This window comes from Corvus moneduloides, chromosome 12 (assembly GCF_009650955.1).
Source record: "Corvus moneduloides isolate bCorMon1 chromosome 12, bCorMon1.pri, whole genome shotgun sequence".
NCBI lineage: Eukaryota > Metazoa > Chordata > Aves > Passeriformes > Corvidae > Corvus > Corvus moneduloides.
In genome coordinates, this window is record NC_045487.1 from 7,426,565 (window position 1) to 7,450,757 (window position 24,193).

The following is a 24,193-nucleotide window of genomic DNA, read 5'->3' on the forward strand; positions in this document are numbered from 1 at the left end:
GTCCCAAGACAACCAGCTCTGGATCTGTTGCCCCAGAGGGTGAAACATGCTCTAGCAACACGGGTCTGTACGCCAACCCTTTCAAGAGTCCTCACTCCAATATTTCAAGCTGGGTAATTTTCCTAGCCAGGGGTCTCAGGGAATGAGAGCTGCTGAACTGGAATGGCATGTTCCACCCGCCCCCGCCACACACCCGCTCCTCCGTGTGATCTGCATATCGAGCTGCAGCTTTCCAGACTCAGCAGAGCTGGGGAAAGCCCACACCGGGCCTGTGCGGTTACACACCGCCTGCCTACAGTCTGGTGCAAAAGGCAGACAGCTGGACTGCCCTCCCAATTCCTTCTGAAGTAGCACAGCTCCAGCTCAGGAACCCAAGCATCAGAAATCTGGGTAATACCTGCTTGAACATTCCATCTGAGTTGAAGTTAGATGCCTAATTTATCTGCTCTCCCACTCAAGTTAAACAGCTCCTACTTGAAACATAATCAAGCTGAAGAAAGCGTGCCGGAGGGGAAGGCAGGGAAGAGGGGTGGAATCCCTCAACTCTGCTGTTTGCTGCCTGAAATCAGTTACCAGCACATATATTTATTGGTCTTCAGGTCCCATTACATAGCTAGTATTTTACCGTGGCATCCATTGCTGCTTCCTCTTGCCACAATCATCTTCCTAAAGCCAGTTTTCAACTATGAAAGACTTGTACAGTTAGACAAGTCTCTCTGCACACATTCTGCACACCATGAATGTAGCAGGTGGAGGTCACCAGCAATCAGATTAACTGAAATTAAAAGCTTCTTACAATGGAACTTTGCTCTGTATCAATGTAAATTTGCAAAGAAATTTTAAACAAAATACCACAATAAACCCACCTCTGAAGAGAAAGCTCATTTCATGCCACAAAAAATGACAATTTAATCACTTCCCAGTATTTTGTGCTATTACCCCAAAGCCTCCCAGATTTACTTATCAAATCCTGCCTGATAAGTAGTATTCAAGCAGTACTCCTTGAGGATTTTGCTTTCAGTTCATGTTACCAAACACAACCACACAAACTCCAATGGCCGTACCTTTAGGAGATGATGCCCCAGAATCTGCCTCCGGATGGGAGTGCAGAGTGGCAGGCTCTTTATGCCCCTCAGCAGGTCCTGAGGACAGTGGTCCAACCTCCAATTCCTCTTCAATGGATTCCAGTGTTTTTGAGGCTGTAATCTTCCACCTTTCCTCATAAGAAAAACTTTCCTGGTTCTCCTCCTGTCCCTGCAAGTCCTGTACTGCAACACACTCTGGATTCAGCACAGAGTTCTCTTCACTTTCAGAGCCATGGTTTTCCACCAGTCTTTGTGGTTCCTCAAACCTCCCTCCAGACCTCTGTGTTTTGAACTGACTTGAGTCATCTTCTTGTGCATTGGGACCCAACAAGTCACTGTTATTTACTTGTTCTGCGATCTGATCCCCCTCTGCTGACAGGGCAGTTCGGAGCAGTATGGCTTCTTCAGCCTTTTTATGCTCTTGCTCTTCACCATCTGACAAGGCTCCATCCACTGGAGCTTTCACAGAACAGTGACTATGACTAGTTTGATTATCATTTATAGTCAACATTTCTTCAGACTCTTTCATTTCTTCTTGGCTGTCCCTTGTTCCCACCTCAAATTCATGTACATCTCCTTGGTTCTGTTCTGGAGGATTTAATGGAGAACTGATATTTGCTTCGTTATCACTGCAGCAAGCACTTACATCTGCCACGTTCCCTGAAGGAGAGCCTCTCTCCACACCTAAATCTGAATTCTCAGGCAATGCAGTGACCTGCGCTGGCTCAACACTTCCACTGACACCCTGGCAAGAGATATCAGAATCTTCCTTCAGTGTGCAACATGGTCCCAAAGGCCCTAGGACAGACACAGGAGAAGCATCCATCAGTGTCACCTCCTTCTGACCGTCCATCAGTGGTTCTGTGTGTACTCCTCGCATCACCTCCTCTTTAGCAGCAGTAGCATCTAGAATCACTTCTGGGCTGTGCTCCAATGTTTCAACACCAGCATCTTCACTAGGTCCATCATTTTGTCCCTCCATGTTTCCAGGGGCACCAGGCACTTGTGCTTTGCAGCTGATACCATCTCCAGCACACACATCGCTGTAGCTGCACAGTGCGTATCGCCAACCCAGTGAGTGTTCACTGCGAGTCTCCTGCACTGCAGATGAATCTCCTGCGCAGCAAGCAGCAGACTCAGCCACAGGAAAGTTATCACCCATGCTTCCAGGATCAACCGGGTTCAGCTGACCTTCTGGAGACAGTTCTCCATGTGCCATCATTTTGTTGCCTTCCAATGGAACGACATTTTTGAGAACTTCTGTAGAAGTGCTCAGAGCGTCCATTTGACAGTGCTCCTTCTGCATAAGTGCTGACTGAATTAAGTTCTTGGAGTAGGTGCTATCCTGTATGACAACAAACCTGTGCTTGCCTTTAGACTCATTCACTCGTGCTCTGGGCTGAGTTAGATAACTTAACGCCAGTGACTGGGTTAAAGATCCTGTTTGTGGCCCAAATCTGGGCAGTGAAACTTCTGCCAGCTCAACGTACTCCCCTTCAAGGTCACTTCTCAAGCTCTCTTGAGTCACAGGACTTGTGCAGACACCATTGACCAGAGATTCACTTAATTTTGGAGCTGTGCTGCTAATGACAGGGTTGTCTTGATTTGGACTTAGTTCCTGTAGATGAGACCTCAGGTCTGGTGAGCCACACTCAGTAAGGTCCGTGGGGAGGCACAAAATCGAACGTTCCTCTGTTATTTCTGGAGAGATGATACTGTTTTCAATTATTTTTGGTTTATTTATAAATTCAGGATTAACCACTTTATCCCAGGGGACACGAAATATTTTGTCATCAGTGGTTAGTAAACAATTTTCCAGTGCTATACCCATCCGCTCTCCATTGAATGTACTCAACCATTCCAGAGTAAAAATAGAGGTATATGAAACTTCTGGAATCACCACTTCTTCTACATTATGCTTGTCTTTTGCCAAACATTTCAATACAATTCGTGGAGGCTTCTTCAGAGAGGGGACCACCTGCAGGTAGAAGTCACCAGGCTTCAAGATTCGCCAGTCAATGGAAGCTAGCTGGATTACAATCTTCTCTTGAATACACAGGGGCCAGCCTGCATGGCGAAACAGCAATCCGCAGTATGGAGCCTATGGAGACAAGAGAAAGTGTTTTCAGCACCAGGAAAAGACCTTAGCTCAAGCTCTTCAGTAAGAGAGATCAAGAAAACAGATGAACAGAGTTTTTCACACTGAGGTCTTCTCTTTAAAAAGCAGAAACAAGAAAAGCTACCAACACAAACCACCTATGCAGAACAGGTGGGGAAAAGTTACACTGGGAGGCTGCAACCTCCCAGTGAAGGGAAGAAGATACTGCAAAGATAAAACAGGAGATAGGAAGCAGCAAATGAAGAAAGCACAGCAGAGCCACAGAGAAAGAAGGCAGCAAGTCCCATCAGCAAGCTGCAAGGAACCACACTTAAGATACCAGCGATTTCCTCATTCCCAAAACATAGCAGCACTCAGGCCATGCCTCAGACAAATCCCACCCAGGTAAAAGAACTGAAGTTTCATCGCTGAACTGAGTTGACTCAATTATTTACAGCTTTATCACAACTCAAAAAATAACTTCAGTGCTTTGAACTTGATTCTGTTTGGGTAAGATTTAAATTAAGTCATGATATAAGCCATCAATTCCACAATTAATTTCATCTTTTTCTGTACGACAATTCAGATTCAACTAATTCAATTATTTTGCCATATAGCAGAGAAACCAGAGAACTGAAAGGAACTTCCTGGATTCTCACACACCTTGAAACAACAGGTACCGGCATAAAGCAATTTCTTTCTTATATTCATCAATCCTTACCTTCAGCCCAGCCAGATTTATAACTCTCCTTGCACCTGAAACAAAGTTGCTCATAGGTTTGGAAACCAAATCACCCTTCATAATCAGTAATTCTTCCTCCTCAACCCTGTAGCTTATTTTCTGGATGTGTTCCCATTGCTTAGACTTATTAACCCATGTCACATCACCCTTAGCATGTGTACCTTCATCATCTCATCGGTGTGCCTGAAGTATCTCCTTTGTAATGCCCTTTTCTTTTTCTCAAAACCACGTTTCTTTGTTCCATTTGTTCATTGTGCAAAGCATTGCAAAACACTATCTATAATGGCACCAGCACTTGTGCTAGAAGCATCCCTTAAAGCTAAGATCCCACACATCTTCCAGTCACACCCCTACAGTAACCCAGCCACCTACTGGTTTTTCTTTTCAAACTGATGAACTCCAGTTCACAACAGAAATTCTGCCTGACACTTTGTGGAGGCACATGCTTGCCCTCTGAGTCTACTGTTACAAAAATTTAACTACAAAGCTTTAGAGCTCATCTTGTGCAATGCATTTATCACCCTCCTCTTCCAGGTTATTGTTTGTTTGTCCTAGGCTGGTTTCACCACAAACATGCCATACATACTCTTACTTTTTATGCCAAGGTCCTGGATGAGAAGCACTGTGTGTTTCATGACTCCTGCCTCCAACTCTGTTTTCCCTGCAGTACAAACACCCTCCTTTTCACCAGTTTACAGCCATCTTGCAATTCTTGCATAAACCTCAATCCCTTTGACACAGTAATTAATCTTCCATATGACTCCATAATAAATCCTTTATGGCAGAGATTAAACAATGAAACTTATCTCTCTAGAGAGAGCTGGTTTATTAAACAGGCTGGTGTGACACTACCTGCCATGGAGCAAATCACATGAAAACGTTATTCAGTTTTTCATGGGTCAGTTAATTCAGTCCTTGCTCAGTGCACTGTGTTGTAGGCTCAGCTTGTTCTCTGTATTTTGTTACTAGCCCTGACTTAACAGATTCAATAAAATCCCTGTTACCAGACATTCAGCATTATATGGTAACTTCTTCCATATTCCAGGACGGAGATCTGCCAGTCCTATTTCTTCAAAATAGCCAAGTTCAGTTACAGCAGTTTTACTTCTGTTCACTTACTGCTACTGTCCTACTGATGTACCTTCATGCTGTATCACTACGAAACTGAACCTTATTTTAGTTTTCGTTTACTTGAAGGATCATATTAATATTGCCTTTCTACTCTAACCTCGACTCAGAGCAGACGCACCTCCCCTTCTTTCCTCTTTCTATTAAGTTAGAACCCAAAAGCCCTATAACCTAACACACAGTTGCTTGTACTTCCCTCAAAGGCACAGCTAAGCTTTCCAGTCTGATGTTCTCAGGCTTTCTGATCTGCAAGACGCAGATGCCTCTATCAGTAAGTTCCTTTCATCCACAGCACAGTTAAACTTGGCAAACCAAGAGTCCACCTCTTGCAGCAGTTTGCACAAGCTGCTCTGGCTCCAGCAGGCCTTAGGCTAAATGTACTTCATGGACTTTTATATCAAGCTCAAGACTCACACAGCACCTCAGTCAGTAAAGCTTGTGGCTCCTACAAAGTGCCCAAGCCAAGTATTTTGTACCTAAGTTTTAAACTAGAGCCATTTGCAGTTTTCCTGAAGAGACAATACCATGGCACCCTACACCACACCAACCCCTCTTCGCCCAGTGGAGTATCTCCTAGTAGGTGTATTAAGACCAAGGGTCTGTACCAAGGGTCTTTCAGGGGAAGAAGACGCAGATAAAGAAGATCAGTTCCCAAACTATAATAGTTGATAGGACTGAAAAGTGAAAGACGCAATCAGCAGCAGCATAAACATAAAGCTGAATTCCATCAGTACATACTTGACATAGAGATACGGTTAAAATTTGGATGCAGAGTAACCCACTGGAGGGCCATTCATACATTAAGAAATTCAAAAACACAGCCCCACTGCTTAGATGCTTACTTGTCTGCCTACTGACTCATAAGGAGAAAACTCAGCACTAACATCACCAAAACCAAAATGCAGAATGCATTGAAGTTCCTGAAAAACCCTACAAAGCCACAGCCTAAACTGCATCAAGAGGCAGAGTAACATCCAAGCAGGAATGCAAGTCCCACAATAGCCTAAACATTACAGAGCTTTAGAACTTTAGAAGTGGAGCATCCTCATGCTGCTCCTGCTCCAAAATGCACCTTCAAAGGGAAGTTTATGGTAAGCGGCTTATTACAGCCCTTTTAAAATTTCACTTTAAGGCTCAAGGATTTGCTTTTCTCTTGTCCAAACACTACCGAGCCAAACCAGGCTCATCATAGGAGTGTCAGGAACACCCTCTACACCCAGTGGAGGCAGCCAGGAATAAAGCTGCCTCTGAGGAAAGAGCTCAGCACCAATGACAAAAATGGCACAAAGGTGAAATCTTCCAGAGCTACAGGGATGGTTAAGCTGGAACAGACCATTTAGGTCAGGATGTCACCTCAAGGCCAGGGCAAAACCTGTTTTTAAACTTTGTGCTAAGCAGAATCAGACCCCCTTGGAACACCCCTTCCAGTCCCTGAGGAATCACACACAGACTGATGATTTTAACACACCCAGCTGAAGCCCATGAACTTGTCCAATACTTCATGCAGCCATTTACACTTTTGTCACTGCAGGGGCTGACAAAAAATCCAGTCCTCTCAAGACTCTCTATAGTAGTCATTCAGACAGGAGTTAATTCTTTTCCCTCCAGTGTGTTTAGGAACTGCTCACACGGAGCAGCTGAACTACGAACTAAGGAGGAAGCACTGCTTTTGTTTCGACTCTCTAAAAGGCAGGCAAGACTTCCAAAAAGCAATTAGTAAGAAATATTCCTCTGTGATTTCAGACTGTAAAGAAGGGGCATACAGTGGAGGTGTGGGGAAGAGTCCAAAGCAAATTAAATAAATTTCATCAATAATAAGTAATAAATTTAAAAGATCAAACAAGCAGACATGTAAATAAAATATGGAATAGCCTGGGCCCAACTCTAAAGAAGGTACCTAGGGCTTCCCTCGATCTCCCTGTACTGCCACTCTGGAAGTGAAAAATCATGTGTCAAGGCCAGAAAAGGTCACAACCAAGTAAAAAAGCATTTTGCTGACAACTCTCCCAGACATTTCACACCTCACCAAAAGCCCCCAACATCTAATGCTAAACCCTGTGCAGCCCTCCCTAAAGGCGGCTGCCCCACCATCCCCACATCTTGTGACTACTGGGCAGGCCAGGGAGTGCCAGGCAGGCCTCCAAGCACAGCTCGTGCCTCTGCATCACCTCCCCAAACCGTGCTGCACAAGTAGGACAACCCCACCGTACAGGTTTCTCCCTCCCACAGGAGGCCTCAGACACCCCCACACCTCCATGTCACCTGAGCCCATGCTCCACCATCAGCCGGGTGGGCCACCAGCACCCTGAGCTCCTCCAGTGCCCACTGCCCTCCTATCTCCCCCCTCAGGAACCTGAGCTCCCACTGCTCTCATCTCTCCCTCCTCAGGACACCCAGCGCCCACCGGCCTCACCTCTCCCTCCTCACGACCCCCAGCGCCCACCAGCCTCAGCTCTGCCTCCTCAGGACCCACAGCGCCCACTGCCCTCACCTCTCCCTCCTCAGGACCCTCAGCGCCCACTGCCCTCACCTCTCCCTCCTCACGACCCTCAGCGCCCACTGCCCTCACCTCTCCCTCCTCACGACCCTCAGCGCCCACTGCCCTCACCTCTCTCCCTCCTCAGGACGCCCAGAGCCCACTGCCCTCACCTCTCTCCCTCCTCAGGACGCCCAGAGCCCACTGCCCTCACCTCTCTCCCTCCTCAGGACGCCCAGAGCCCACTGCCCTCACACCTCTCCCGCGTCAGGGCCGAGCACTTCAGCGCCTCGTGCTCCAACGGCCCTCCAACAGCTCAACCGAAGCCACCCTGCCCGTCAAGGCGGCCCCGCGCTCCTATTGGCTGCTGCAGCCCCCGCTGTCCTCCCATTGGCTGCCGGCCGGCCAAGGCCCGCCCTGCCGCCGCAGCCGTGTCCCACGCGCCGTGCCCCGAGGGCAGCGCGGGTCGCGGTGGGCGCAGGGCCGGCCCCGTGCGCTCCTCAGCCCCCAACACCTCCCCTTTGGGACAGCAGCACTGTGGGCCCAGCTTCCTGCTGCTTCCCCTCCCTCCCCTCCACCGCCTCACCTGCCCAAGGCACCGCTGGCTGCTCGGAAGCTGCCGGAATCTCGAGGAGTGGGGAAATTGCTACCTTGGCTTCTTTGGCGAAGGGAGGCGTTTTGGGGAAAGCCGTGAAACGTCTTGAAATAATTACCAGTTTGTACTAAAGAAACAAAAGACTTTCCGTTTAAGGGGAAAAAACACCCGATGCATCATAGAGTTGGAAGCTGCAGCTACAGATACTGATGGAATAACTTCTATTCCAGTGTTCAGAGTGGGAGAGAATACCAAGGTTATGCACCACCTTGGATCTTCCTGGACTCACAAAAGCAGACGGCTGGCACCAAGCTGGAGGCTGGTGACAATACGGGGTGACAAACGCTGCACCAAAACACACACTTTCAAGATGCCCAACTCACATGGATCCATCCTGTGTGATGAGTCTCTCCCCCCAGTATTTCACTTCCTTGAAACAAATGAGTCACTATTTCAGCCTCTGTTCTGTATTTTTCCTCCTCCTAGAATTCCTTGCCCTCTACCATGAAGACTGGAATTGAAAGCCTTGCCACACACCCCCTCTGCATTCAGAGACAAAAAGGTTAGAACGAACCCACATTTTAGGTTGTTTGGGTTGGTTGGGTTTTTTTCATCTTGCAGACTTCGAGCCAAGTTTTGTGATGGAGGTGTTTGACTCATTGTTTCTAACATTTTAGACTCCCAACAGTAAAGCACGTTAATCTTGGACTCGTTCTGGCAGTAAATGTAACATGACTCCTCGGGGCTACTGAGCCTTGTGACCGTTCCAGCAACCATCAAAGGGGAGCTGGAGTTCTGGGAAAAATACCGACTGGCAGCATTTTGCCCCGCACATCATCCTGCCAGTGGCGGGAGCCTGACAGCTTCATCCACAGGGCCAGGGAACAACTGGGGTCAGAGGCCACCTGAGTCAGCCACATCTAGCAAACACTTTGCTAAACCTTTTCCTGTGAATCCCTTAAGCCCTTGGTGCTCCTGATTATGGAAAGGGAGAGCACTGCTCCACACCCGATCTCTGATCTCTGAAGGGTTAAGCTTCAACAACAATTTCTCAACTGTTTCCTAATTGTCTGCCTGCCCTCCCACCTAGGCTGCCATACCTACTCAAGCGCTTTTTGCCAGCCATTTTGCATACGAGAGCAAAAAGAAAACTCTCCAAGAAAGACTTCACAGGCCTTAGAGAGCATGATGTACTCACACAGGCATCCTGCTGAATGCACTGCAGGATGTGCTTGGCTGGAATCAGGAAGTCTATGAGGTAGTGCAGTCCATCCCCACGGTACGTCTTCTCCACCACATCAAAAACTTGGCACAGAACAGTGGCTGCGGTAGCCTCAAATGGAGGGTAGAGTGCTGATAACGTGCTCTGAATGCAGCCGTCCAGTGATTCCGAGTCCTGCCGAGAGAGAAAGTGTTAGTGGTACCAGGGCACAATTTGCCCAACACCCAGGAGCGCAGCCATCTCCAAATGCAGGAGGAACGAAGATCAAAGGAACCAAGTGCTGTCCTTTCTAGCTTCTTTTGGCACCAGCGATTCCAGGTAAACACAAAAAAGCTCTCCCAAAACGGGAGTGGAGTGCTCACAGAGTGCTGCGCACAGCAGCGAGAATTCCCAGCTTTTGCTTACGCAGCAAGTCTTTCTCCTGCCTGCGCGGGGTGGGGCGGCTGTTAGACCACACCGCAGCACGTGAGCGAGACAGTCATGGGGTGGGCGCATCACCAGCCCCGTATTTTGGGTACCCTCCTTGGTGGGCTAAGGGCTGAAGCTCCTCAGCCTCCTGCGCTCTGGAGTTCCAGCACAGGATAAGGTGCCAGAGCTGTTTGGTCCTGTGGAAAGCCATTCACCAGTGCAACTCCTCATTCTTCAAAGCTGTTTTCCTCTCATGAAAGGTTCCACTCCAGGTGCCAGGAATTTTCTGCAGTGCGAGATGCCTCACACCAGGATTCACACACTGCATGTGAACAGGGCTGCCTGTGGTCCCTGAGCACACCCAGTGATACCTAGGATGCCTGTTCAGGGGGATCAGAAGCAATCCCTGCATCCACCTTCATTTGGGAGAACCTGCCAGCCAGAGCCTGCCCAGAGTGTCAGGACCAATTCCAGTGCTGGAGGCCAAATTCTGAGTTATTGCATGGGTGTAAATCAAGAGAGCTTGCCAAAAAAGTAACAATAAAAAAATATAAAGCTGTACATAATCTGGAGAGAGGATCAGGATCCCTCCTTTCTTTTCTATTTTGGAGGGGATCCCTTCGGCTAACTTACAGCCAGTGGGAATAAGTTTTGCTACAAAACCAAATGAAAGTTTACTTAAGTGTCTGGCCAGATCCTCATCTGATCTAAATCCACCTCCTTTCACTAGAAACAAGAAAAGCACTTCAGCTGCTGGCCCAGAAGCCCTACAGCCTCCTGTAGAACAGGAACAACTGCATGGACATGCCTGAAAACACACTTCAGTCCCACGGCAAGATTGGGAGAGGAAGTTAAACAAAGCAGTGCCACAACAGCTTATGGCACAACCCGGGAACAGTAGAACAAGGGGATCAGGAGGAAACAAACCATTTCACTGCTTCCACTTCATGGCAGCACATCACTGCAGATGCCTCCACTGGCCTGAGAAAGTTCAACAGTCTCAGAGCATGCCTGAACTGACCTGCAGCCCAGCAGAAATGATGCTCCTCACACAAGCCTTCCCATCTCTCGCAGTTTAACAATCTCCAAGTTCCTCCTTTAGAGGGTTGGGTGTTTTAAGCACAATATAAACTCCCTGCTCTGATGTAAAGCCGCCTTGTAGGACAGCCTGTGGGACTGCACGGGAGAGGGGAGGATGCCCAGGTGATGCCTCCACAATCCCTGCCTGCAACGAGCTGGCAGAACTCTGGTGACAGGCAAACCACACACTGCCTGTGGGACAGTACTACTTCCTTACCTTTTCTGCTGCTTCTCCTGATGTCAGCAACAAGCAAGGCCAGATGGCAGCAGGCCCTAAAGTGTCCACACCTTTTCTGAGAGACCAGCTGCTTCCTGCAATACTCCTCAAGGCCAATGCAACCAGATAAACGGAGGCTAAGGAGCTATTTTTCATACTCATGGAATCATAGATTATCCTGAGTTGGAATTCTTAATCCAATATTCTTAACCCAAGAATTCCAAAAGCAGTAGCCCTATGTGCATACTACCAAGTGCTGAATTCTAGGGATGAGCATTTAACCCCAATTCAAAATAGGAGAAGAAGGCTGTTTTAAACAATTTACTTTCCATTCAGAAGAATAATAACCTCTGTTGACACCAACCTGCCCCAGCAAGTGCCTGTGACCTAGTCAGACAAAAGTGGCCTTCACACAGATGCTCTCCCGCCCCACCAGTCACCTGCTTGGGCACTGTCACTGTAGCATTGCTGCTGGCAGCATTTGACAACAATCTCCGTCTGACCCTCCACAGCCCGCAAGTTCAAAATATCAGTCAAAACCAGCAGGAGTTGGTTTTGTGCCATCTTCTGTCCCCATGCCCTGCTTGAGCAAAATTCTTTCAGATATCAATCCCTCCCAAAAATAAATCTGTTAAATTTACTGTTGCAAATAAAACAAAGAAGTCAAAATATTTGCACGAGTCAGTGCATCGCTGTAAGGTTCTCACACCATTCCTGCTGCCTTAGCCTTCACAAAACAATTATTAACATTGGCACCAAATCAAAAATCTTTTATATGGTTAAAATAAACCAGGTCGTACGTTATCCTTTCTTTAGTAAAATACAGAATAACCATGGCCTGTAGCCATTGCAGAGGGCAGTGCTAACTGCACTCCAGAGCACAGAGGCTTTATCTCCCTCTGGCTAGACTGTACCACAAAGCCATTATAGCTGTGTAGGTTTCTAAGGGATAGAGAGATGGTTTCAACCACGACCTTTTGGTAGAAAGAGATGTTTGCACCAATCTCTGCTAATTCTGCAGGAAAAGCCCCAAACAGGAAGTAGATTCCCACATCCCACTGTGCTACATGGGATTGTAGCACCAGCATCCTTGGGAAGCTACAGAACAAGGATGGATGCAGCCTCTGTGTGCCGCAGAGGAACGTGGAGATGATACTGCTTTTCTGTGCTCCCATGCAGGATGGTCACGCAGGGATAGCTCCTGTCTGGATGGAGGGTGAAATACGGCAGAAGGTAGAATATGGCAGAGCTTGGAGCCTCCAACAGCGACAGATTCTCCTTCAATAAGGGACTCGTTAACCCGGCTCACAATCCTAGGAACAGGGTTGCTTATTCGCACTAATTAACTTCTCAGATTGCAGAGGGGCTGGAGGAAAGCACCTCAGCCAGGACTGCAAGAGGCCCCAAGGTCCTGCTGTGGAATGCCAGAGCACAGATGGGCAGCCTCACACATCTGCAGGCAGGGCCGGCTGCCATGCACATCGAGGAGACAGGGTTTGCAGGCACAGAGAACTCATATAAACCAGAGAAGGGGATAGTGCCCTGTGGTCCTGAGGCTGATAAACCTGAAGTCTAGAGCCCATCTCACCTACAAACAACATCATGGAATCATAGAATGAGTAAGGTTGGAAGGGACCACTGGAGGTCATGTAGTCCAACCTCCCGGCTCCAGGGTCCCCTAGACCATGCTAGGAGCCCCCTAGACCCCTGCAGGCTCCCCTAGAGCATGTTACTCCAGACAGCTTTTGAATATCTCTAGAGAAGGAGACTCCACAGTCTCTGGGCAACTTGTTCAGAGGTTCCATCCCTTATCTCAAACAGGCGATGTAACCTCCAGCAGGCACGAGGAGAAACTTCTGTGACCCAGGATGAGTGAACAGCATCTGGAGAGCAGGAGAATTAGCTAAACCTAACAAAGATCCACAAGAGGGGGCACTCCTGCCCCAGCACCCTTTCACTACAACCACCCCACAGTGGCCCCCAAGAGCTGGCAGAGCCTGGCACAGGAGTTTCCTGAAAAAACGGCCTCCTTCAGGGACTGCAAATTTCAAGTTTCCCTGCCTCCAACACTGTTGCCACATCCCTCTCACAGGAAAGGTCCTGGACATGTGCTCCTTTTCAGCCACTGGGCACAAACGCCAACAGGAGCACTTTCCAAGCAAGCCAGAGAGCATCTCCCCAAGCAAAAGGAGCCTTGGGATTCAAATGATTCTTTGTCAATAGCATGGGAGGATCTATAAACTCCAGCTCACTGCCACCACACCTCCCAAAAGAGAAACATGCTTTTAAAATAACTCCTCTATAAATCAAGGCGCTAAATAAAGCCCAGGTTAAGGTCACGTCCGGCCAAACTGGCTTTCACTGCTGCTCAGCTGGGAGCCAGCTGCTGGTGCAGGGGCTGGAGCACAGGGAGGGAAGAGGAAAGCACCACATGGGGATGGGATGGGCTGCATGGGCTGAGCTGTGTGACAGGAACAACCTAGCATGGTCCCCCCCAGGAGGCCAGAGGAGCAGTGAGAACCCAGGAGAACTTCACAGCTGGCAGAGGGCTTGGGTCTTGTTGCGGTGACCCAGCCGAACACTGGGGTGGGTGGGCTGCCCTCCCTCCCCTGCATATCACAGGAGTCACAGATGCTGTGACAAGTAGAACAATAGAGACTGCTGTGGCAAAGTTCTGCTGCTCAGCCCTTAGAGTCCCACTCCATCACAAACTGCACCAAGAACCAGGAGTCAATCAGAAATGAGGCTGCAAGTGCCTGGGCAGAAGAGGAGCCCAGCAGCTGTTGCAACCCTGCTCAGGGGACACATCTACTTCTCCTGGTGCAAGCAGACACTGCAGGATGGGAGAGGAGCCTGTCATGAGGCATCTAGAGCTTCTTGGGCTTTTCTAGGTGCACTCACTGAATTTTCTGCCTACCTTTGAGGGCATGAAGAGAGCAACATAGCAGCGCCAGCCACTGGGAACTCCTGTCATTCTACATTTCTTTCTGAAGCAGGACTGAACTTCTTCCTCTTTGGGACCTACTGCTTACCAATTAAGTCTGAGCCCTGGAGAACCTCCTACAAGCTTGGAGAACAAGAAGTCAGCCTGCCTGGGGAGCAGAGAGATCATCCCCAGGGCTACACACACACTTCACACAGCATCAGAATACCTGTGCTCTTCAAGCAGGAGACAGCAACCCAAGTGGCTCAGGAAAATATAAGTCAGTGCAGGGGAGGGCTGCAATGCCGCTGGACCCATCTGGGACCACAGGCCTTGGCAGCATTTTCCCTACAACTCACCCAAGCACTTTGCTCATTTTGCCTACAAAGTATTGAGTCTTGGTCAAGATGAACATGAAGAGGCACAGATCTTCCCTGCTGACAGCACAGATGCTGTCTGCAGACTACTAAAAAAGATTGTTTTGGTGAGGCCAGACTAACAGTTTGACTAACCCATGACTTATGGCAGACAACGCTCCTTTCCAGCAGGCTGGACTGGCCCATGTAGCACGCTGAGGATTCATCTTGCAACAGAAATATAGCTAAAGAACCTACAGCTCTGCACTCAAAAACCTACACCCTCATTTGAGCTGCCAAAAAATGAAACTACATGTCCCAAAGTGCCCCAGTTAAATCCAGAGCCTGCCGTGGCTTGGCAGAGCAAGGAGCATAGCTGGGCAGTGGAGCAGAGCCCAGCGAGGCTGCGAGCGCAGTGAGTGGTGCCCGTGGTACACCCAGCTCTGAGTCATCCAGCGTCTCGGCTCCCGCTCAGCAGGGAGGCCTTGCCAGGAGCTCCCGCAACTTTGCCCTTCTTCTGCCGGCTGCCAGGAGCCTGGCCAAGTCCTGCACGCACCCACTTTCTCCCCTCTTGCCCAGGTGCCAAGACACAGTGCGAAGGCAGGACAGGAGAGACCAGAGTGTGCAAAGGTGAGGGGAAGAAATGACCCAACCCTCCCACACCCCAGACTGGAAAGTAGAAATAACAGCAAAACTGGGGAGAGGCAGAGCTCCAAGCAGCACAACACAGCACCTGCCCATGGCTCCCAGCCAGCTTTGGGACTGGGGGGGAAAAAAGGAGCTCACAGCAGGCACTGAGCAGGGCTGGGTTAGCTGGTCCTGCCGCCAGCAAAGGCTGCTGTGCTGCACCGCTTGGCTGGGGCTGCTCAGCTCTCAGCTGATGTGAGAAACCTCATTTCCAGTAAAAACAGACCTCTGGGCTTTCCATGAAGCCTTTCCACTTTCTGACACAAAGCCGAAAGACAGGCTGCTTTGCCTTTAAATAAAAGAGACATTTCTGTGTTCAGAAAGGTCTTTGGCTAAAAACAAGGCTTGTTTTTTCTGACAAAATTTGAGATTTCCCACTCCATTGCTGCAGAGAGGAGAACCCTCCCAGCCCCATTTCCTAAGCTGTTCTAATCACAGCGGCAATGAGTTCAAGAGAGAAAAATCTTCCCAGAGCAAGTGCCAGCTCCCCCCTCTGCTGCTCGCTCTGAGGCTCAGGGGGAGGCTGAAAGAGGGCGCTTGCCTTCGGCACCCTGCCTTCCTCTGGATAAAATAATGTATTATTAAGTGGTGTAGCTGTAAAGGTAGGCATTCCCACTCCTGTAATTACACCACCTTCCTGTGAGATAACCAAGAACAGCTCTACCTGCTCTTTGGGCTATTGTTTTAGGCTTTCCAGGGAGAAAAGCACAGCACCCAGTTCCACTTGGGAGGCAAGTGTTTACAGCCTCACCCAGGCCAGCTTTGCTGAAGGGCTGTACCTCCAAAAGCAAGCTGCTTTCTGCATGCTGCCATGGCATCCCTTGCAGAGGGGGCATGGCTGTAGCCTAGCTCAGCTCCCCTGTCACTGGGGCAGGCAGGACTGCTCCACAGCCTGTGGATGAACCAGCTCCTACAGCTTTACAGGGAGTGGTGCTCTGCAGACAGAGCTGAGAGAATCATTTCCAGATGCCTCCCTCTGTTCTCCCAGCCCTACTCCGTGTTGACGCGGTTGCGGCAGCCAAAGCAGCTCCTACTGGGCAGCACACAGGATTATCATTCCAGGCACTGCAGGAAAACAAGCGCTTGGAAGCGATTAACTCATGATCTTTCATTTAATTAAACAAAGGGGAAAATGATGTATTTGCTTTTCAGCTCCGAGGTCCCTGTTCTGCGCATGCTGTAGGTCTGGGCGTGCGCAGCTGGGGAAAGGCAGGCCCAAAGCTGGGTGATCTCCCCAAGCTCAGGCTTGGTTTGTTTTCACTCAAGAGGGACGCCCCAGGTTGATTTGAAAGTGAAGCATGACCTCCTGTGAGCTTTGAGCTTTGGAGTGCACAGCTACAGCAATGCTGTCCTTACACTGGAGCAAAAGGCAGGGAATAGCAGGCAGCAGAGGCAGCCTAGTTCAGGTACATCCCCAGCTCTGCACCACACTGCAGGTGGCCCAACACAGGCCTTATCATATGGAACATGACCGGTCACCTGAGCCTGCTCCCCAGCTCACAAGACCCCTATTTACTTGGGTCTAATACAGCACCTTCCCCCTAATTCACCTTACTCCCCTCTACCCTTCAGGTTTTTGTACTCCAGCTTTTCTGGAAGAGAGCTTGTAACTTTCTCCTTTGTCTGTGCAACATCCAACACATCAGAAGAGCTGCTGACAACTGCTGAAGATTAAAGGGGCCAAAGTGGGAGTGACCCACAATCCAAAAAAGTTGTCTTTTAGTCAGAGAGAAGAAGAACTGGGAAATGGAGATAAGCATTTCCTCACAGGGACATGTCTTGCTCCCGAACGAGTTCTCAATGTACTGAGCAGGAGGTAGGTCTTATCCATAGCAACACATGAGCCCTGCTCTCAAAGACCAGTTACTTTCTATTAGAAATAGATCAAGGAGATGATATAGGTGTTTAAAGGGCAGCTGAGTGAACAGATCAAAGCCCTGTCCTTAAACAGACATCTTCCAGCTGAAGCAAGGCCCTGCAAGTGGATGAGAAGAGTTGTGTTTAAAACATCATCCTACAGCTGGACACCAGCTTAATCTGTTTTAGTTTAATCAAGGGATTAAGTCCTTAATCTGAAATAACTGTCTAAGCACAGATTTTTTTTTTTTTTTTTTTTTAAATATCACTGGCATAGCTCTAATAATGCAATTAATTAACCAGGTTGTACTCCATGTGATACAAAGCTTTGGGTACTTTTAGAACAACCTTCCCAGCAACAGACTCATGCTGGAAGAGCCTGAGCACTGGCAGCCACAGTTTGACTGCCCGTTGTTAGCCGTGTGCACCTTCCCACCTCCTCGAGACTGCCTGGAGCTCGCCTCTTCACTCCCACTGCCAGACTGCACAGGCTGCCCTGCCTTGGGCACCGACACTCTGGCCATGGCACCATATGCCACAGTCCAGCCAAGGACCTCCACATTCCAAATGTCATTTTCCTACAACAGGCTCAGACAAGGCTTGCTAAATCCTGTTAGATATCACAGACAGAGCCAAGAATTTCACAGGCCACTTCTATACAAGACAAGTCCTGAGACATTGCAGCTGACTCCCTTTCTTTATAGGGCTCTTTCTGCAAGTGCACTAAAAACCTTTCTCTCTGCTATCCAACAAAAGAAATTGCTTGAGCTCATTCACTGTATTATTAGTGACAGCATTTGCTCTGCTCTCAACTTCAGGCATTGGCATCCATCTGGCAAACCAACCCAAGCAGCAGCATGTTGTGCCCTTTCTCATTTCTGTCTAATGGGTACCAACTAATAGGGCACTCCAGGCAGATGAGAGATTTCTTTATACCAGCCAGCTATAAAATACACTAAGTAAATTCTTCACCAAACAGATCAACTCATTTTAACACCTTTTAGTCAGAGGTATTAGGCCACAGCCAACCCCTTGTGTTCAGACACCCATCTGGGGGCATCTTACAGCAGATGGGCAGCCGCCTGTGCTCAAAAAGAAAATGATAATCCTTCATCAGGCCAGCTGATGAGTGCCAAAAATGATCTTCATGGGGTCAGTATTTAGATTATTCGTTCTGTGCCAGTGTTGCATACATACATTCTGGACTCAGGTTCAGATCTCACCCCTTCCCTTTGCAAGGTGCACGAGCTGCTGGACAGATTCCCATAGGGGCTGGTAGATTCTCCATGTTTTGCAACCTCCATAATTGAGGGTGGATGCCACAGAAAAATGATCCAGTTTTAGTTAAAGAGCTCCCAGACTCCATATGGGAGCTAGGTAACACTCTATGGTCCCAATATCCCATAACAGATGAGCCATAGTTCCTTTTGGCCTTAAACACACTGTGTTACCATGTGCTCATGAAATACAAGTCCTGCTATGTCAGAGAGGGACAGAAACTGCTCTGAAGCAGAGATGCAATTCCAGGAGGGGATGGCTGAGTGCATGAGAAAACAGTAAGTGCAGAAGGACCTTCCTTGGAGGAGCACATCCCTGCACACCATTGACAGGAGGAAGCATCCAGCAGCAGTGATCAGATGCGTCTTAGGAAGAGGCTGTGAGGAAGGATGAGCCAGAAGGACAGAGCAGGCAGCTCAGAGATATCCATGGCTATGCCAGCTCAGCCATGGCCACTCCAAGAAGCATCAGTCTGTGCTGAAGAAGGGAGAAGTGTTCCTGGTCAGAGGGACCAAGATTTGTTCCAAGACTCTCTGAGCTCACTGGGGAACAGACACATGTGTGCTCAAGTTCTCCTCCTGCCCCTAAGCAGCAAACCTGGGACAGATTCAGATGAAAACACTTCCCCTATATTTGGATACAGCACTAAATGCATGCTTCCCAGAAAGCTAAGTAAATCAGTCATAAATTCAGGGCATTTCTTTCATTAAACTCCCGAGTTAGAAAGGGGTGAACACAGGCTTTTAAAGCTACTCCCTTTATAGATTTTTTTTTTTCCAAACAGAAAACAGTCTCACGTGTCCCATTATTTCCATACATATCAAAGGAGGGTGGAGATTTAACTAGCAATTTCTAAAAGATCTTTGTGCACAGAAGGGACGTATGCCAAAACGTGGGTGGTTATAAGCCCAAACACAAAGGAGAATACATCCACAGGCATTTTTCCCCTTGATCCATTAACGGGTCTGCATACCAGCCTCCTGAGCATGAGAGGGACCTTGTTCAAAAGGTAAATGTATTCAGCAAGATGACAACAGACAGCAAATAACCCTTTAACCATGTTCAAGGCTCAGCAACGCTGGGGTTTTGTTGGGAGGCACTGAGATTTGACAAGCGGCCTCAGGGAAGGTATCCTCCTGAAGGAACCTGCTCAGAAAGCCTCTGCCACACCTAACACCGGCTGCAAAGCTCAAGGTGGACACCTAGCTAAGGTCACCAGAACTCCAGCAGCTTTCCTTCTCTACAGCATGCAAACCACCACCCGGCCACAGCAGTGTGCCCCGTTGCAGGTGACCATAATGCCCCACAGAGATTACCACATCCACCAGAGTCCAGGAGGAGCACATGCAAGTCTTCTCTTTAGCTGAGACATTTGATTCCATTCAAATGAGTGGCTGGTTGCACCAGCTGAGGCAAGGGTTCATCCTGGGCTTCCCAGGCAGATAGCAGGATGGCAAATCTGAGCAGACAGAAAGACTTTCAGATTTATGCTGTGCTGCTTTGATCTTGGAAGTTTCAGCTTGGTGTCCAGTGATGCAAAAAATAGGATATGTATGAAACCAGCACTTACCACAAGAAAGGCCCCCTTTTTTGGTAATATTTTAATGAAAGACTAAGCCAGCCAACAGAGATAAAGCACTTGGTGTGGCAGAGAGGTATTAGCATGGTCTAACCTTCAGAATCAACAAGGGCATGTCCACTCACTTCTCTGAGCTGCAAACCAGCTATGAGTGGTGCAAAAACCACAGAGCATCCCATGGCCAGAAGTGGGCAGCTTTACCCTGGCAAGCTCTCCTTGCTTTTTACTGCTCTTCAGTCAGCAACATACCTGGTCCCGGTGCTACTACTCACTTTTTCAGACCTTGGCTACATTGATCTCTACAGGACTGGAACAGGGGGTTCCATCATGCATAGACAGCCAAGAACAGGAACAAAAAGTGCTCTGGTACGAGTGCCTACAGGTGGGTTCAGTTTATACTTTCTGCAGAAGACACCTTGATTGTTTCAACAGAGATTTTTTCCACACTTGAGTGCTAAAGAAGCCTCTAGCCCCTGTGATGTGACTTCCACCCACACTCAGCACCAATGCTCAGGTCAAGGCTGTGCACAGCCTGTAGGATGGTTCAGGTTTTACAAAGATTGGTTGCAGACAGGGTTACATTTGAGATGCAACTAGAAAATGAGGCTCTGTGGGATGAGTACTGTGCCTGTGCTCTAGAATTTAGAGGCAGACATGCTGGCTATCTTGTCTGAAGTGACCAGCCACAAAATGCTGACAAGGCTCTCATGTTATGATCTCTTCTGCTAGCAAGGTATACCCTCAGAGCCAACTGCCCACAGGAGTAGGTGGCCAGCAGCACTGCCAGAGGGGGTTATGCTACAGGATGCTGGTTTTCAGAAAATTAGTGCTGATATTCAGCATAGAGTCCTCCTTGGACACCTGTGTTGTCTCACCGTAAGCATCTGCTGTCTTGCATTCCTATGTGGTACTAGAATACATTTGGCAATTCCTGTGTGGAGATACCTGGATGCAGCTGGCCTGTCACTTGCATTTAGCCATTATTTTTATTGTTACAATGAACAGCATGTTCACCTGCCCAGTACTTTTAAAAAGAGGCTAGGCAAAATGCAAGTTGGCAACCTTGTTACCCCAGAGGAGGTGCTTTCAAACTGCTTCCATGTGCTCAGGATTATGTCTCTGGACTTTGTCTGTGTTCCAACATCTTGCTCATGGTTTTGGCACAGAAATAAAGAAAGAAGATCCCCAATGCTTAAAGCTCTTTGTGATTCCCAGACTCATTTCCTTCCCACCCTGGGAGAAGACATAACTGGAGGATAAAAGACCCTATTTTCTGCTGAAACCCATCCTCTCTCCTACCAGCATAGAGGTGCCACCAGAGTTTCTCTGCAGGAAGCACCAGGAAAGGTGAATCCTGGGAATACCAGGGAAGGAAGATAGATCCCAAGTCACAAAAGCCATGATGGGTGAGCAAGATAGACAGAGCCCAGCCAGGCTCCTGCCTTGCTCTCACTACGGCATTTTTGCAGCTGCAGAAGTCACTTCTAGTGGAGGTGGGCTACTTTGGCCCAATGTGTCTCACCCATTTGGTGCTTTGGGCATCTCCCAGCTGCCACAACCCTACGTACCCATACACACATCAGCTCTAACACTGAAACCCCATAAAGAGGAATCACTTGTCTCACACAGAGCAGGGCAGCCAGCAGTTGTGCCTTGCCAGACATCCATCAGGAGCCAAGTCTCCAAGAGTCCTGCAGACTGCTGGAGGCCATGGAAGGTCTCCTGCAAGCCAGCAGACTGACACACATTCACTGAGATCCAAATCTTTTGCCTGCAGGGTTTGCTTGATTTACCAGGACACAAAAAACTCAAGTCCGTCAGAACAGCTTGGAGCTACCATCACAACTTAGTGGTGCACAGAAATGCACCTCCCAAAATGCAGCTTGGTCTACCACAACATTGAGAACAGACACCTGCCATGGACCAGAGGTGTCCACAATGTGGCCTGCACTCATTGCTGAGTCTGGTGCAGCTTGGCCTCTGGTTCCTATTCCTTCCAGCTGCACTCAGCACCTGAGAGGCACACGATCCCTCCTCAGCAGTGATACGTGGTCCTTGAATGCCCAACCATCTGGACTGCTCCACACAAAGGCCCCTGGCTTGACAGCTTTTGCATCACACATTAAAACAACATCAAGGAGGACCTGAACTGGGGCTGAAGCACTTGGGAATCAGAAAGACAGCTCCAACTTGAAAGAGCAGGGTAGCAGCAGCCAGTCTCTGCCTCAGGCCTCCCAGGGCAGAGTTTCACAAGCACTACTCCAGCCCATATGGCAAAATGCAGCCCATGGGACTACAAGGGATGGCACCAACCCTGCACAACCCCAAACAGTGCCCTCCTTCAATTTCAACTTCATAATATAAACTGCATAGACCAAAAATTGCCGGGAACACACTAGGCATGGAGTGAGGGAAAGAGGTCTTCTGACTGGGGTGGAGAAGTAGAAATGAGATGCCTGTAGGCCTCCACAGAAGGATGGCAGAGGAGAGTATACCATAGCTCTGACAGGCATGTGAGGGTAAAGAGCCCCACAGGATTCTCTGCAGAGGAGCTGGAGGGTGGCAAAGGAAAAAGACATGGGTCTATAAACTTAGCTCAACTTGCAGAAGCCAGAAGTTGGTCAATTCATCCTTCAATTAAAGCCAGGTTTCTCCAGACTCAGAAGCTGAACTTTTAAGAAAGAGCGCGTCACTGCCAGGCACAGCAGCAACGCAAGCTGTTTGTCCCCCTCATGGACTTTGTTCCCTTTGCTGTGGGGAAGTGGCCCATGACATAGCAGGACACCTCCAGGAGATTTGGGGCTGCTGGGTACATGGATCTCAGCCTGAACCTAGGAGCAAACCATCCAAAGCTGACTGGTGCTCAGTGGGATGTCACCACAGGGCCAGCAATCTCTCCAGCCGCTGACAGCCCAGGGCCGGGCACCTCTGTTTGCAGGGCAGTGCCAGTGTGGCTGGGCAGGGGATGGCCCTGCAGCCACTCCCAGGGAGTCTGGGTGCTCTGCTGCCCACTGGGCTCACCATCCTTTCCCCTCTCCAAACAAGGATTCCCACGTGCAGAACTTGACACTGAAAAGGAAGGGTCTGTGCCCAGCTCCAGGGATTCTCTGGATGCCCACCCTGGGCAGGAAAAAAGGCTCTGCAAGAGGGCAATGCCCACAGCCACAGAGCAGGATTGGCAAAGAGTGAGGGCAGGAGGAGAGCCCAGCATCCAGGCAGCACAAAAGACAAGGCTCTGCCGGAACTGACCCATCCCAGCTTCTCGTTCCAGCGCTGTACCCCGATAGGCACCTCGCAGGGGTCAGTGCCAACAAGAAGTCCATGTCCCTGCAACCACCGCCCAGGACTGGCACCAAGAGTGCAGTGTGCCACTCGAGTAACGGGAAATGCCAAAAGAGCTGTTTCCCACTCCCGGCATGAGCGCCGTGCGCTGGCTCCGGGCGGGCTGCCCCGATAGCAGCTTCATCCCGCACAGCCCTGCTCGTGCCCAGGGCAAGAGCCCTTCGCAGAGATTTCCTTACCATGTTCCCGGCCTCCTTTATTCCCCCTCACTTCCAAAGACAGCGTTTTTTCTCTTTTTCCTCCATGTGTGCGACGGGGCGTCTCCTCTCCCCTCCGACGTGAACCACCGAAGCACTTTGAGTTCTGGACTGTAATCCAAGCCCTCACCGCCCCCAGCACAGCTCCAACTAATCTAACTCATGACACTACCGGGGCTGAGCAGGGGACCTCGAAGGTTTCTCTGACAGCCAACTCCAGCGCTAGACGGCAGAGGGGCATAGCGAGAGCAGGGTGCCGCATCCCCCAGCCCTGCGGGGACCTTACAGACACCGGCAGAGCCAGAAGCGCTCCCGGGCTGCTCCTGACGGCATCGCTGCTGTCCGCGTCCCTCAGAGCGCCTGGCCCGCCGCACAGACCTGCTTAATGCAGACGCGTCGTGGCAGGGAGCTGCCTTCGCCCGGGAAGATCTAAAGAACTGCTAGAGGAGAGTAAGGCAGGCATCCCGAGAAGGTCTCCAGCTTCGCAAAGAGGTTTCCAGCAAAATCCTCCCCCCTCGCCTCCTCTCGGCTTGTTTTTCTCTAAGTCCAGAGAAGTTTCTCAACTCCACGAGATCCTGAGGCACCGCTGCAGGTTAAGTAAAATGCCGAGAAGTACAGGGAGATCGCTCTGAAATACTGTTTTTCTGACTTCTAGAAGGAAAACAGAAAGCAGTGACCGCTTCAGGCAACAGCAACAAACTGCATTGGGATCGGGCGAGAGATGTGGAGACCTCACCCCCTCCCAAAGGAGGAAGTAATTTAACACGGCAAGTTTCTCCACCCCTCCATTAATTGTTTAAGATGGCCAGGGGCCAAAATACTGCCCGAGCAGTGGGGAAGGTCACCAAACAGGCAGGCAGCGGCCTCCAGAAGTGACAACGGGAAAGGGCAGAGCCACAGAGGCGGAGAGAGAGGAGAGAGGC

At 49.4% G+C, this 24,193-nt stretch overlaps 1 protein-coding gene across 8 annotated transcripts in view; it reads right to left on the reverse strand.

Annotated features, from left to right (window-relative positions):
- The window catches only part of PLEKHG4 (pleckstrin homology and RhoGEF domain containing G4), an 86,720-nt gene extending 63,097 nt beyond the window's left edge, over positions 1-23,623 (reverse strand). For 6 of the 8 annotated variants that reach the window (XR_004242500.1, XM_032121424.1, XM_032121428.1 and 3 more), the window contains exons 1-3: positions 23,253-23,623; positions 9,323-9,520; positions 1,065-3,186 (exon numbers count right to left, since the gene is read on the reverse strand). Coding sequence is in view for 7 of the 8 variants with exons in the window: in XM_032121424.1 (XP_031977315.1) it covers positions 1,065-3,186; positions 9,323-9,520; positions 23,253-23,255 (2,323 nt within the window). In the remaining variant the exon portion in view is untranslated. Of the gene's footprint in view, positions 1-1,064; positions 3,187-3,904; positions 4,001-9,322; positions 9,521-9,708; positions 9,776-23,252 lie in introns of those variants that run through there. The other 2 variants (XM_032121429.1, XM_032121427.1) reach the window with 2 other exon arrangements.
- Positions 23,624-24,193: the final 570 nt, after the last annotated feature.